General features: G+C 59.8%; 1 protein-coding gene across 1 annotated transcript in view; it reads left to right on the top strand.

The window, feature by feature from the left end:
• Nucleotides 1–15892, top strand: part of PLEKHA7 (pleckstrin homology domain containing A7) — an 85533-nt gene that overhangs the window by 60613 nt on the left and 9028 nt on the right. Inside the window, 17 exon segments of the mRNA XM_078601677.1 lie at nt 270–436; nt 1561–1666; nt 1668–1772; nt 1774–1848; nt 2996–3168; nt 3453–3738; nt 4268–4585; nt 5652–5741; nt 6596–6655; nt 7840–7920; nt 9302–9451; nt 9761–9956; nt 10346–10437; nt 10667–10930; nt 11262–11331; nt 11561–11637; nt 12507–12782. Of these exon segments, the coding sequence (XP_078457803.1) occupies nt 270–436; nt 1561–1666; nt 1668–1772; nt 1774–1848; nt 2996–3168; nt 3453–3738; nt 4268–4585; nt 5652–5741; nt 6596–6655; nt 7840–7920; nt 9302–9451; nt 9761–9956; nt 10346–10437; nt 10667–10930; nt 11262–11331; nt 11561–11637; nt 12507–12782 (2586 nt within the window).

The following is a 15892-nucleotide window of genomic DNA, read 5'->3' as shown; positions in this document are numbered from 1 at the left end:
TTGCTACGACTCCGATTATAACCGGGGATATTAATATAATCCGGCAAGCCACGTCAAGTAGACCTCCCGATGCGACTTCGGCTACTGGTGATAGTCACGTGCCACCTAATCTACACAGCGACCCCACAAACATGAATCCCTGATTCTAACAGAAATAATTAATTTTTTTCACAAAAAAATTGCAAATGAGATTTACGTTTTGGCCATGTGCGTGCGTGGGAATCAAGTCTCCACGTGTGACGCCGTCAATCTCCCCCCCCCCCCCCCAGATGAGCCCCACGGGCCAGCGCGCCTACTACTACAGCCGCGACTTTGTGATGCACTATCAGGCGCAGCAGACGGGCAGGCGGACGTACTTCCTGGCGGCTGAGAGCCAGAGGGACGCCGAGGACTGGATGGCGGCGCTGGGGCACACGGCACTGTCTCAGCCACGCCGGTGAGAGACACCGGTCGCCGTACCTCGCGAGACGGTGTGACGACGATGACGACGGTGGTGATGACGACGACGACGATTATGATGACAACGACGACGACGGTGATGACGACGATGATGATAACGATGACGATGTTGATGACGTTGATGATGATGATGACGATAATGATGATGACAACAACGACGATGACGACGACGATGATGATGATGACAACAACGACGATGACGACGACGATGATGATGACGACGACGATGATGATGACGACGATGATGATGACGACGATGATGATGATGACGATGATGATGATGACGATGATGTCGATGATGATGATGATGACAACAACGACGACGGCGATGATGATGATGACAGCAACGACGATGACGACGACGATGATGATGATGATGATGACGATGATGATGATGATGATGACGATGATGACGATGATGACAACAACGATGACGACGACGACGATGATGATGTTGATAACAACGACTTTGACGACGACGATGATGAAGGCAATCGGTGACGGTGATGATGATGACGATGGTGACGGTGATGAGAATTACGATGACGACGACAACGATGACGACGACGATGATGATGACGATGATGATGACGATGACGCAAGTATAGTTTGTTGCACAAACCCGACGCGGCCCGAGTGGGAGCGATCATTCCGACTCAACTGAGCGTCGAGGCACCGGTGCTCATCTCCTGTTCACAGCCCCGTAGAGCCACATTCCTATGCCGGGGATGTGTATATCCATAGGACAACGCCATCGTTGAGTTCCCCACACAATGGCCGTCGTTTTATGGGCCCTGGAGGGATGGATGGATGATGGGCCGAGTCGACCCCCCAACTCACCCAGCGCCAGATGTTACCCACAGCACACAGCCCCCCGACTGACTGCCACAAAGACAAAGGTCCCTTCGATAGCCTTAAACAAGTCCTGTCAGCGAGCAGCACCTGTGAAGGATACGTGCACACACCACCAAGGCCCACACCATCACCACCCACACCACCACCGCCGCCACGACCCACGCCACCGCCAACACCACCCGCACCGTCCCCAACCATCGGCACCACGGAGAGCATCTCGCGACGCGCGCCGCTCCGCCCACGCAGGAACGGCCAGGGCGGCGGCGGCCCCAACCAGCACGCGGAGCGGCTTCACCACGAGGAGCCGGCGCGCAACGGGAGGGGGGACCACCACGGGCTCGGCGGCGCGAGCGGGGGGGGGCGCGGGCCGGGGGGAGGGGCCGCGCAGCCCCCGCAGGGCGCCGCGCTCCAACGGGGGAGGGGGGGCCCCCGCGGCGGGGCCGGGGGCCGGGGGCGGTGGGGGGGGGCCGCAGGGAGCTGCGGCTCTCGGACAGCGACAGCGGCGGTGGCGATGTCAGGGTGACGGTGGCGCAGGTGAGAGCAGGCGGGAGAGCGGGAGAGCGGGTGGGAGAGTGGGTGGGAGAGCGGGTGGAAGAGTGGGCGGGAGAGCGTGTGGGCGAGCGTGTGGGTGAGCGAGAGAGCATGCGGGTGAGCATGCGGGCGAGCAGTTGGGATCGGTGGCCAACGAGCAGCCCCTGTTTCAAGTCCAGGCTCAAGGCCTTTCTCGTCCCCTCTGGCTCGGACTCTCACAGTAGCCTGAGCTGACAGTAGCAACAATTGCCCAAGCTCTGCAGGCTTATATATATAATGATGAAGGTGTTATTGGTCAATGCATGTTTACAGGTAGGAGGGAACTGGAGCACCCAGAGAAAACCCACACGTTAGAGGGTAGATTAATACACATTTGCTGTACTGCCTTCTCCTGGTAAGGCAGGGTACGGCACCTCCTGTCAGAGGACTGTCAGAGTGGTTGTGGCAATAGATAATAGATTAGCGTTCTGGACAGTGAGGGCTTGGGGGATGGTGACGATGGGAGGAGGGGATTCCAAAGTGCAGCGGTGCAGGGGAAGAAGCAGAAAGCGGAGTGAGGAGTCCAGCAGGGTGGTGAGTGGGTGGGTGACGGGGTGAGTGGGAGGGTGGGTGGGTGAGGGGGTGGGTGAGGGGGTGAGTGGGTGGGTGAGGGGGTGAGTGGGTCGGTGAGGGGGTGGGTGAGGGGGTGGGTGAGTGGGTGGGTGAGGGGGTCGGTGGGTGGGTGAGGGAGTGAGTGGGTGGGTGAGGGGGTGGGTGGGTGTTGAGTGTATTTTTATGATGTGATTAGCCAACCGTGCTAATTGCACCTCCGATTAGCACGGTTGGCTACGTACGGTGCAAAAGAAGTTCATCCATCTGCAGTGTGGTGGTGGATGAGACGACGCAGAATCAGTAAAGTTTAGTGAACGGTGACCATGGCAGTCGTAGCGAGAGAAGAGCGGAAAGGAATTGACTGCCCGCCAGTGAGCGGGTGGCTGAAGTGAACCAGCGAGCACTCGTCATCCTGATGGCCTGCCTCTGAATTCTGTCAATTACCCGCAGGTATGTGCTTGTACGGCCGGTGCCTGCGTGTGCTTGCGTGGTTATTTCTGCGTGTGTGTGCCTGTGTGGATGTGTGCGCGTGTGCGTTTGCGCGTACGTCCGCGTGCAGCCCCGCCACGGCGAGGGTCCCAGGGCCGCCGGCACGGTGGCCCGGGGCCCCTACTCCTCCGAGGGGGCCCACCCCCCCCGTGGCCCCGACCCCAGGCAGCCCCACCAGCCCGTCATCGTGTCGCGGCCTCCGCGGAGCAACCATGGCCAGGGCCCCAACCCAGCCCGGCAGAGGTAGGGTCGATGACGAGGCTTGAGGGGTCAGAGTTCAGGGGACGCGGCCGCCCAGTGAATCCTCACCGTCGGCGAATCTCTCGCTCGTTGCAGTTCGAATCCAGCGGCCGCCCTGGTTGTAATCGCGGGGGTGCTACGCGCCCGTCTCCTCCATTCGCAGTGGACATTACGGATCTCGTGGTGTCATTCGCAACGGACAAACCGTCAACGTCACCACAGAAGTTGGCGGCGGGTTCTTCTCCATTCTATCCTGACCGCCCCCCCCCCTCCCGCCCCCCCCACAGCGGCCCCCAGACCCAGACGATGCCGAGGCTGCGCCGGGAGGTGAGGCCGGACATGACCGACCAGGCCCGACCATCCCAGCCGGCGCTCCCGTCGCGCCTGGCGGCCGGCCCCGGCCCTGCCGCCCCGGCCTCGACGGCGCCGGCCTACAGCACCCGCACGCTGCCGGTGCGGGGGGCCGTGGGGGGCGCCCCCGAGGCGGCGGGGGGGGGCGGGAGGGGGCAGCGGCACGCGGCGCAGCACGGAGCCCACGCGGCCGCCCGGCCGGGCGACTACAAGTACGCCCAGGTCAGAGTCTGCCCGCGCACGCCGCACAGATGGATTCGTTGAGCGGGTGCGACGCGGCCGATGCATTTCGTTTGCGGTGATGATGACTGCTGCCCACCCAACACCATCATCATCATCGCTACCATCATCACCTTCATAATCAACGCCATTATCCATATCATCGCCACCACCACCATCATCAGCACCGTCACCATTGTGGGGGCGACCAGCGTGACGCGCGGGACGAGCTGCACAACTTGGTGGCGTACGGAATTCACGAAGCTAATCTACCAATCACAGGCCGTGTTCTTAGAACGGTGTCCGTTCAATATTCACTCAGCTTCCCTCTTTATTCTTTGAGAATCTGGAGCCCCTCCACCACCCCCCCTCCCCCCCAAAAGCTCCTTGGGGCCCTACGCCCTGCTTGGTTTGCTCACAGCCTGCACCGCCACCGCACCCTCGACTCGGCCGTCTTGACCTCTCGACCCCTCGCTCTTCCCGCACCTCTGACCCCACGGTGGCCGCCGACCCGCCGACCCCCCCGGCGCAGGACCGCGTCCTTCTGCGCGGCATGAACGACGAGGACAAGCGCTCGAGCAAGGAGGGAACCGTCTGGCGCCTCTACGAGTGGCAGCAGCGCCAGCTCTTCCGCCAGGGCATCGCGCCCCCCTCTCGCTCGCCCACGGAGGTGCCCGCATCCGCCGGCGTCGAGCGGGGCGCCGGGCCCTTTGTGGGAACGGCCGCGAGGTCGTCGCGCGGCGTCACGTCCCCGCACGCCCCCGTGGGGAGGGTGGCGGTGGCCGCCGGCCGTTACAGCCAGGACGACGCCGGCCCGGCGAGGAGGGCGCCCGCGGGGGCGGCCTACAAGGTTCGACGCTGCTCTCGCACGCGCACGGCGCACCCGCGGCACAGGCGGTGGGGGCGGTGGGATGTCCGGAAGCTGGACGCTCAATGCGGAGGTCCTGCTGCTGCTGCTGCTGCAGGCCATGAAGAAAGGGAGGGCTTCAGCAAACAGAGAGTTGGTGTCGTTGTCGCCGTTCCTTCTTGTCTGTTGAAGGAGCGCAGACCGCAGGGCGTTTACTGTGTGGGTCGACAACTTGAGTTGGATGGCCACAGTCGCACTGCCACGGCCTGCAGTAGCATGACGAGCCTGGTGGCCAATGCTACAAGTTGGGGCCCCCTTGACAACCCCAGTGAGATTTGTTTTAAAAATGATCGTTGTCCCCACCTGACCGATTGCCGCACTCCATGAGCCACTGACGGCTCGTCTTTAATGTTTATTTACGAGTCTCTGTGGGTCTCTATGTATATGTGAGTCTCTATGGGTCTCTGTGTATCTATATGCGTCTCGTTGGGGTTACTATATGGGTCCGTCGTTTTCGTTGCACGGCCACAATCGCAGCACTGTGGCTCGTGTCTTTAATTTCCACTTCCAAGGTGGAGTGTGGGGAGGTACAGTGTGTCAGGGGAGATTAGAGGGTGTGGAGAGAACGGGAGAGAGTCTGATTATAATTCTGTTGGATTGAAGCCAGACATGAAAACAGGATTGTCTGGAAACCTAGACAGATGTGGACAGATTTAAATAGATGAGAGGTTGCTATTTCATTGCAGTTTAATTCCCCGTTGTGGTGAATGTTGTACCTCCAGTGCCAGCAGAGTCGGCACTCACCGCTTGATTCACAGGTCTTAGTGTGAGCGTTTGAACATCAAGCGCAACTGATGACTCATGGGTGAACGAGTGTGGGGGAGCGGTGGTGTAGTGGTTAGCACGCTGCGCTCAGGGCCAATACCAGCAGAGATAATCTGGACCGTTCCTGATGCGATGCTGCAACATCGCTAGCCTTCATAGGTGCTCGCGAACAGCACTTGCCCAAAAAGACTGTTAAGGCTATATGGGGGATCTTTGTCTTTGTCATCATGTGCGGCCATCGCAGAGTCCAGAGAGCCAGGACCGTCGTTCCCTCCCGGGTGCCTACAGCTCCCTCCCCCACTCAGTCACCACCTACTCGCTCTCCAGCAAACCGGTACATACACGCACGCACACGTGTACGCACACACAAGCACGCACGCAACAACAACAACCGCCATTCGCCACTAAGTGGCGGTGACGTCACCACGACGCTTGTGCCAGGCCATATGCACCTTGAGGCCTCGTGAAGTGTCGAACGCCCGCTGGCAGGAGGTCACGGGGCAGATCCAGGTGCCACGGGTCAACTGACTGAGATGACCGAGATGACTGGCTGTTGCACCACCTGTGCCCCCTACTGTGCCAACTTGCTGTGCTTTAGCCACCCGGCGCTCCGCTCGTTATTGTGAGCGTCGCTCCTCCGCCCTCTGTTGTTGTTGGAGGGCGACTGCCTCCAACTGCCCAGTAACGTCCTTCACGAGCCTCCTCCACTGAGGCCGATCTTGACACTGCTGGTACCAGTCATTGGCAAGTCCACTCAGCTCCTCATCCTCCTGTACCACGTCGCTCCATCTCATCTCTAGCCCATGCCGCGCCCGTTTAGCCCCCTCGATCCGGCCGAACAAAAGCTGTTTGGGTATGCGGTGATTGGGCCATGCGGGCTACATGACCCAGCCAACGCAGCCTTGCCTGCCGGAGGAGCTCACACACGCAACAACAACAACAACCGCCATTCGCCACTAAGTGGCGGTGACGTCACCACGACGCTTGTGCCAGGCCATGTGCACACATGCAAACACACACATACGCATTCATGCACACAATGCGCTGCTGCACGTGAGCTGCGAGGCTCGGTGAGGCTCGGTGAGGCTCGGTGAGTCGCCGTGAGACTTCGCGGGCCGTACCGATTCCCGGTCCGCGAGGGTTGACCGGTTGTCCTCATGGCTGCATTCTGTTGGCGTCGCCCCGCAGATGTCCGCGGCGCCCTCCTCGCCCACCGGCGTCCACCTCCCGGACGACAAGGAGATCGAGGTGAGGGCCGCCGCGTGGCCGGTTACAGGCGGCGTTCGTCAACAGCAATCGCCACTGTTCAACACCATCATCATTATCATCGCCATCATCGTCATCATCGTCATCATCATCATCGTCGTCATCATCGTCACCGTCATCATCATCATCATCGCCATGATCATCATCGTCATCATCGTCATCGCCATTATCATCATCGCCGTCATCAACGCCATGATCGTCATCAACGCCATGATCATCATCATCTTCGTCGTCGTCATCGTCATTATCGTCATCATTGTACTTATTCCTACATCCGCTCAATTGGGGTTATGCACGGGAGGAATCGTCGCCCCCTCCGAGCAGGATTCACACCCGCTTGCTGGACAGCTACTACCGGGGGGTGCCCTTGGAGAACGTGTCGAGACAAGATGCGATGCAACGAGATTGGAATGTCTGAGGCATTTTTTTGTGCTATTGTTCCTAGTCAGCATGGGATGGGTGGTTGAATAATTGTAATCGTTGTTGAGTTGAAATAATTGTCATCGTACTCTTTCGGTAAAGTCACGTGGGTGACTTTACCGAAAGACTATGGATTCCTGCAGTCACGAAAGCTTCAAATCAAAATTGTCATCGTCATCGCTATCAGCGTCATTATCGGTCTTCACAACGCACTCAAAGCTCCTGCAGAAAAATGTCTATTCAAACTCTGCTCTAAATCTGGGCCGGTGTCTAAATGTCTTGCTGTACCGCCACCTCCTGGCCAGATCGCACGCAACCCAGCAGCAGGCGTGAGCCTCGTGAACTTCCACGCGGTCCACCAACCCTCGCCTCTGAAACAACCATAAAATATACGCACCACAGATGCACACCACCACCGCCAACATCACCACCACTGCCAACATCACCACCACCACCACCGCCAACATCACCACCACCACCGCCAACATCAGCACCACTGCCAACATCACCACCACCACCGCCAACATCAGCACCACTGCCAACATCACCACCACCACCGCCAACATCACCACCACCACCACCACCGCCACTACCACCACCACCACTGCCAACATCACCACCACCACCGCTAACATCACCACCACCGCGGCAGGGGCTACCTCATGTTATTCCCTGGTTGACCCCCTGGTGACCCCACGTGACCCTCCTCTCCCTCGACCTCTGGTAACGCCGTGTGCCTTCGACAGCTGCGGCTGGGGCGTCTGTGCGAGGAGGACCAGTCACTGCGCTCGCTCACCACTCACCTCCAGCAGCTGCAGGATGACAAGGTGAGCGCTGCTCACCGCACTGCCGCCCGCCAACTCGGCGCCGCCGCCACGAGGCCACCGGCGTCAGCGTAGGGAACGTGGGGGGGGGGGGGGCGGGGGCACCCTGTCACAGAAACCTTTCTCCAGGCACGCGCTCCGGTCTCAACGCAACCCTCGTCGCCCATCAAAACGGCGACTGTTGCAGCGAAGAGTGCATGCGATAAGCAAGTTTCGTGGGTTCGACTCCTGACCTGGGTGCATTTTTGCGTGGAGTTTCTATGTTCTCCCGATGGTCTGCAAGCTATGAGTGTGAGTGAGTGAAAATATACGTGAGAGTGTGAGTGAGTGCGTGGAGTTTGTACATTCTCTCCCCCTGTTCGGCACGGCTCTCCTCTGGGTTCTCCGCATTCCTCCCATAGCTACGGAACGAGCGCCCTCCCAATGTCACCGGTATTGTCCAAAACATCCCAGTGCTGAAAATCCACCTGCAGATCACTCCGTGTGGGATTTCACAGCAGCAGCAGCAACAACAACAACATTGCCCTCCTCGCCTGCAAACACCTGGCAGGACCCTCCTGAAAACGAGTCTTGAGACTAAGCAATGCTAGAACGAGCAGAACAGCAAGAAATAAAAAAATTAACAGAATAAAGGATTGCGCTCGGTCCTAGCTTTGCAAAGAAACACGGACGTATTGAGAGTGGATTTGGTTTCAGGCCAAATAGATGAATGCAAGACCACATTGAGCAGCGGTTACAGTGAGCAGTATATAATTATAAATACACACACGTGTGTAATATAATTCATACGTTTTCACACACACACACATGCGCGTATATTGAATAAATACCGAGCTGTCGTGTGGGACAAATGAGTGAAAGCCCCGGCAAAATATCCATTGCGTCGTCGCGAAAGCAATTTGAGAAATAAAACAAACACCGAATCACAGTCCACGGATTGTTTCGGCCGCGGTTGTTTTCCAACCGCTCCACATCGTCGACATTTTTTTCTGCAAGGGGCCGTTTTGCTTTGTTCGCCAAACGGTGGTGTGGGGAGGGGGGGTCTGCATTTCCTGTAAGGCCCGACTGGAGGAATGCAGAGCCCCTTGGTCGATCCACTGCTGGATGGAGGCCTCCCGCACGCACGCGGCGTCGGCTACGGAGGGAGGTCGTTCCATCCGACGGGCCCCACCGACATTGCCCAAACAGCCCAACGTGGGCCCCTCGTGAAAGTGGGGGTCTCTGGGCTCAGCGTGGCTTTCCTGGGTAAACAAATCAATCGTCAGCCCAACGCTCGGCAGTCGAGAGCGACCCTCGCGCGAGCAACCGGTTGCGCGTTGCGGAGACCCGGGGGGGGGCAATTCGGTTGCGCGTAAACCGAGCGTGACTCCGTGCGCCGTGGCAGGCGCGGCTGGAGGAGGCGCTGGAGACCACGCACCGGCAGATGCAGGAGTTCCGGGGCCAGCCGGCCCACCAGCAGAAGATCCTGTACCAGCAGAGGCTGCTGCAGGAGGACCTGGTGCAACTGCTGGCTCAGATCTCGCTTTCCAACTCGGTACGGGGACACGCACCCTTACTCATCCACACGCACTCTCAATCACCCACACGCATCCACACGCACCCACAAGCACCCACACTCACCCACACTCACCCACAAGCACCCACACTCACCCACAAGCACCCACACACACCCACTCACCCACACTCACCCACATGCACCCACACGCACCCACAAGCACCCACACTCACTCACACTCACCCACAAGCACCCACACGCACCCACACGCACCCACAAGCACGACCACTGTCACCACCACCGTGAGCACGCCGCGACCGTGCCCTGACCTCGCCGTGACCCCCCCAGGAGTGGGAGCGCGTCATGCAGGAGCGCCGCGGCCTGGAGAGGGAGGCGCGGGGCCTGCAGGATGCCGCCTCGGCCCAGCTTGCCCGGCTGGGGCCCGCGGCGGGAGCGCCCGCGGCCGCCCGCCTGCAGAAGCAGCTGTGGCGCATGGAGGACGTGCTGCGCGGGCTGCAGTACGTGGGCAGCGCGGGGCAGCGAGGTGAGCATGGGGATGGTGGCGGGAGGGGGGGGGGGGCGGCCGTACGGGGGCCAGGAGGAGTCGTTGCTGTACAGGAAGGGCAGCCACCACATCACGCTGCACACCAGGATTGTTGAGCCGCGCAGATCTGTGGTTTGCGGGGGAAATCGTTCGCACAGCACAACGCCGCTCGGCACAGCACAGCACGGCACAACACCACATGGCACAGCATCGCACCGCGCGACCGCTAGCAACACCACCCAGCGGCAGGGAGAGAGAGGGGGGGGGCCTTGGTGGGAGGGTTCGATGGAGCCAAGCTCGATCTTGCGAGATTGGAGGTGTTCGGGAAACCCTGGAGTTTAAGGGAAAGGTCTCGCTGATTCCGTCTGCGTGTTTCCGCCGCCGCACAGATGGGTCGACCCGCGACGGAGCCCCCCAGCCCCGCGGGGGGGCACCCGTGGACCGGGGGTACGAGCCCCCCCCGCCGCCTCGCAACTACGAGGTACGGCGCGACACGCACGCCGGGGACGGCCTGGCCGGCCGGGTTCACTCCTTCTCGGCCTTAGTCTGGCTCGGTGAGCCTCGGTGATTAACACTGAACCCTATGGTGGCTTTTACGTGAATTTATAGAGGTGAGTGTGTCGACAGGTGAGTGTTGACAGGTGAGTGTAGAGGTGAGTGTGTAGAGGTGAATGAGCGCCCATGCCCCCCTCCCCCTCCCTCCGTCTCAGCGCTACCTGGAGGAGGAGGAGGAGCGCGCCCCCCCACGGCCCCCCCTCCCCCGCGCCTACTCCCCCGACGACGCCGCGGCCATGGGGGGGGAGCAGCCTCCATCACCGTCGGCCGAGGGGGGGCGCCCCCCCGACGTGCCGCCCCTCCCCAGGGAGACGCAGGCGCTGCGCCACACGTCTGTGCGCGAGCTCAAGCGGCAGTCGGGCGAGCGGCGGAGAGACCGGGAGCACGGTGGACTCACCAATGGGGACTACCAGTACCACGTGAGGGCCCCCCCCCACCGTCCGTCCCCCACTCTGTGTTCTGTTGAGGCCAGTCACGATGATGATGATGACGACGGTGACGATGATGAAGATGACGATGACAGTGAAGATGATGACGACGATGATGATGATGATGACGATGATGACGATGTTGACGATGACGATGATGATAATGATGATGACGGTGACGACAACGATGACGATGATGACGATGATGACGATGATGATGATGATGATGACGGTGACGATGACGACGACGATGATGACGATGATGATGATGACGATGACGATGTTTGATCCAAGTCTCCGGTCCGTGCTCTCTCCACCCCAGAGTGAGCCCGAGCTCTCCATCGGAGCCAGCAGTGATCCCTCGTCCTCCCTCTACAGATCGACACTCCCAGGTACCCTGCAACCTCCCCTCGCTCGTAGCAGCCACAACGGTCTCCTCGACGTGGTGTGCCGGGAACAGAAATATATTTCGGGTCGTAGCAGACTCTGAATGAACTCGGCTGAAGATGAATCCTCGACCGCGAGAGAGAGAGAGAGATGGCGACGACTTTGGGGTTGAAGTCTCCGTCCAGCAGTGGAGAGATCCTGGCTGCACCATGACGGTTGTCGGTGTGCTTGCAGGCCAATCGCAGATGCTCTCCGTCTCCTCCTTCGTGACGCTCCGACGGAGCCAGACGGAGGCAAACGTCTCGTCACAGGTACGGGGTTGTGCCCAGGGCCGTGAACCGGTAAACCCGTAACCTGTAACCGGTAACCCGTAACCGATAATCCTAAAAACCGGTAACCCGTAACCAGCAACACCGTAACTTGATAACTCCATAACCGGTGCCGGTGTTCAGTTTCAGGAGCAATTTCTGCTCCACGCAGCAGTGTTAACGGGTTCACCACACACGGACACAAATACCCCAAGTAGAGCGTTTAACAGGCTGTGGGGGCTGTTAGCGAGCACCTATTAAAGCCGACACGGCACACAAGGGGGTTGTGTGGTCAGCAACCACGTTCGGCCGCCTTTGTCTCCCCAGTGCTCCTGTTGTTTACACACCGCACCGGTGACGCGTTCGAGGTTGGTTTGACCTAGGGGCGAGGCTCAGTGCCAGTCCAGATAATTATCATCGTCACCGATGTTGTGCTGTCAGCGGGAGTCCGACTCGGGTCGCTGGGTTTGTGGTGCGGTGAGTTAACCGCTGCGCCACCACTCGCCACGCACACACACACCAACACAAAGACAAAGATCCCCCGTATAGCCTTAACAGACTGTAAGTGCTGTTAGCGAGCACCTATTAAGGCTGGAAAGGTACACGAGGGGGTGGGTGGCCAGCACCACGCCCGACCGCCTTTGTCTCCCCAGTGGCGATGTTTACACACCGCACCAGGTACTCATTTGAGGCTGAGTCGACCTAGGGGAGGCCCAGTACCGGTTCAGATAATCGTCACTGGTGTTGGTCGTGAGGGGGAATCGAACCCGGGTCGCCAGGTTCATCGCACAGTGCGCTAACCGCTACACTACCGCACCAACACACACACTCACGCTCACACACGTGTCCCCCCCCTGCGCGTGCCCGCCCAGCGGGACCGACCCCGCAGCGCCCTGGAGCGTCTCTATTCCGGCGGCGGCGGCGGCGGCCGCATGAGTGCTGAGGAGCAGCTGGCGCGGATGAAGCGGAACCAGCGAACCCTGCAGCGGCAGCGCAAGCGCTCGCTCAGCTCGGCGTCGGACAAGCGCGGCGGTGGCGCTAGCGCTGCAACCGCAGCTGGCGGCGGTGGCGCGCTGGCGAACAGCAGGGCTGCCGCCGGTGGCACGGCCACGCTCCCCGCACGCCCGCACTCCGCCTCGTTCGCATACGTACGTTGGTGATGACGCGCTCGCTCGCTCGCTCGCTCGCGGTACGCGGGAGAGAGAGGGAGGGGTTCCAGCGTTGTTGGAGTGTTGAGGGGGGGGAGAGAGCGTTCGGAGTGATGGGGAGAGATTATTCGGTGTGTTGGAGAGAGAGTGGTGGGAGTGATGGGGAGAGATTATTGGGAGTGTTGCAGAGAGAGTGTTTTGGAGAGAGAGTGTTCATAGTGTTGGGGAGAGATTATTGGGAGTGTTGCAGAGAGAGTGTTTTGGAGAGAGAGTGTTCGTAGTGTTGGGGAGAGATTATTGGTTGTGTTGGAGAGAGAGTGTTCGTAGTGTTGGGGGAGATTATTGGGAGTGTTGCAGAGAGTGTTTTGGAGAGAGAATGTTCGTAGTGTTGGGGAGAGATTATTTGGAGTGTTGCAGAGAGAGTGGTGGGAGTGATGGGGAGAGAGAGTCGGCGGGGGGGGGGGGGTTAGGGTCACGGTGCCTTCACTGTAGAACTCCCGTCTGGGATCTATAATCATAACCACTATTAATGATTGATTATTATTATTATTAATTATTATTAACGACTATTGTGATCGGTGTCACTGACGCTGGAGAGATGATTGCCGCTGTGTTGGGATCTCGGTTCACTCATTGTCTCCGCGCCAGCTCTTGAGTGCGCGCGATCGTGACCTTTGCACTGCGGCACGGGGGGGGGGGGGGGTCGCCTGAGCGTAGAGAGACGGACGATACAGACAGACGGAGGGAGAGAGACGGAGAGAGACGGAGAGAGACGGAGAGAGACGATAAAGACAGACAGACGGGAAGATGTAGCATGTAATGAAGGGTTTGAGGAAGAGAGATGGATAAGTGGAGGGGAGAGCGTGGGTGATGTGGAGTCAAGGTGATGATACGATAATGACGCTGGCTAAGTGTGGTCGTTGTGTTAGTCTCATGGAGGTGAGAATCGTTGAACTGAGACGAAGGCAGAGGCCTGGGAATGTTTGCGAGCGACGTGTCAGAGGGAGGGAGGGAGGTTCGTGAGAGATGGTGGAGAGAGAGAGAGAGGGGGATTTAAGAGAGTGGTTCACGAGATGTGGTGGAGATGTAAGAGATTGAAGCTTGCAGGGAGAGCGATGGCTCAGGAGATGTTGTGAGAGCTTCAAATGAAGTGGTCTGGGTGGCGAGCCCCCTCGATGCCGTGCCGCGCCGTGCGGCCACGTCACGTGGTTTCTAACTCGGGCGTTCACCCAACCACGTTTTTGTTTCACGCTGCCTGGCGGCGGTTTAAAATGTCACCGGGCATGGTGCTGGTGGTGGTGGTGGTGGGATTGAAGGATTGTAAGGTTAGCGCCATTCGGCCCCCGTGCTGTCGTCGCGCGATCGTCCTTCAAGGGCCATCGCGCAGCAACCCGCCGCTATTTCACAGACAGGTCAAGTCGTGTTAGCAGTAGGGGGGTGGGGGTTGGGGGGAAGGGGGGGGGGGGTTGGGGGGGGGGCAGTTTTACCCAATTAAATAATTTGCATGTCAGACTCCGAGCAGAGGGGTGGGAGGCCGTGGGTGACCGCGCCGCGCAGAGGAGGGCAGCTGAAAAACCGGTTGCCCGAGCTCTGCGGTCCTATATTTGAACCTTTGCCTGACGCGATCCACGTGCCTGACTCGATCCACGTGAACTGGGGGTGACGGGGGGAGGTAGCCCAGTGGGTTGATTGACAGGTAGATTAGTAGGTAGTCTGGTCAGTGGATAGACTGGCGGGTAGATAGGTGGGTAGATTGACGAGTAGACCAGTGGGTAGATGCGCTACCGCTCGGTTCACTGTCCATCATGGGCTGCCGTCCATCCCATGCGGCCACGCTTGGGGTTTGGGAATCGGGGTCGATGCTCTGGTGTTTGCACTGGTGACCGCTAACCCTTCCCATAACACACCACCTCTGCTTTCCCACAATCCACTCTGCCCTCCGTCCGTCCCGCCTGTCCGTCCGTGCGTGTGGTCTTCGTCCTGCCCTAACCTGCAGTCACTGCAAATCATCTCCGCCGCGATTCGACAAATAATTTAGTGGCAATGCTGTGTCGGTAGTGGTGCGCTCACAAAAACTAACACCAAAATAAAACTCAACACGTTCGTCAATAACGCGCTGTGAATATGGGCCATTGCCCGAAACGTCGGTTGTCGTGCCGTCGGCTTCGAAGGCCACGCACGGCGTTATTGACGAGTGAGTTCCACATCGATCGGACTAACGCCGGCGTAGAGGACGCAGCTGCCCTACTAACTCCGCTGGCGCTGTGGCCCCGGCTCTCGCGGTTTGCGCTGCCCACGTGCTTCTAGGATCGTGCCGCGCGTCGCTGGGCGCGATGTCCGACGTTTCGCAGCACTCGCCGGGCGGAACCGAAACAGAACAAAAAAATTGCCCGAATCGACTCCCGAGCACGCGGGGCACGAAACGTCGGACGTCGTGGGTCGGACGACCCCTAACCCAGCGGGGAGCCGCGCAGCGCCGGTTGCCAAGCGGCTCGCGGTCCCGATGATTTCACCTCTCTCAGCGGTTGATGACATTAACCCCATGAGCCTCACAACAATAACAACGGAAGCGCCGCCGCTCCGTGAGCCCACGCGGCACCGCCATTGTTCAAGCCAGGTGGCCTTTGGCGTGCGGCCTTCAAAATGCGGCGGGGCCACAACCGACACCGGTCTGCGAGCAGTAACGTGTGATCGGTCCGACTCCGGCGGGGGACCGGGACCGTAGCTGGGGCCTCCGGTGCGTCTGAGCCGTGCACCGCCCCTTCTCCTGCGATCCTGTCGCGTAGCCGCCCCGGAGTGTAGCCGCCCCGGCCGAGACTGCGCCCTCAAACACCCCCCCCCCCCACCCCCCCCATGCGCCGCGCGCTCCCCGTGCTTTGGCCTCCGATTGTATTTGTCGTCACCGCTGTTGTCGTCGTCACCGCCGTGTGATGCCCTCGTTGTTTTTCCTCGCCTGCGCTTCCCGACGCCGGTTTGAAAGCGTTCGTGCGTCGTCGTCGTCCGTCGTGACGGGGGTGGTGGGGCGTGGCGGTTCGATAACTTCTCGTCGATATTTCCCGAGACGGACTAAACTCCGGGCGGGACGTCGCGTCGCCGTTCGGCACGCCGAC

The sequence above is a fragment of the Lampetra planeri genome, chromosome 16 (genome assembly GCF_965212315.1).
Source record: "Lampetra planeri chromosome 16, kcLamPlan1.2.h2, whole genome shotgun sequence".
In the NCBI taxonomy this organism is placed as follows: Eukaryota; Metazoa; Chordata; class Hyperoartia; order Petromyzontiformes; family Petromyzontidae; genus Lampetra; species Lampetra planeri.
The sequence above is the reverse complement of the archived record's forward strand: the minus strand, read 5'-3'. Positions and strand labels throughout refer to the sequence as shown.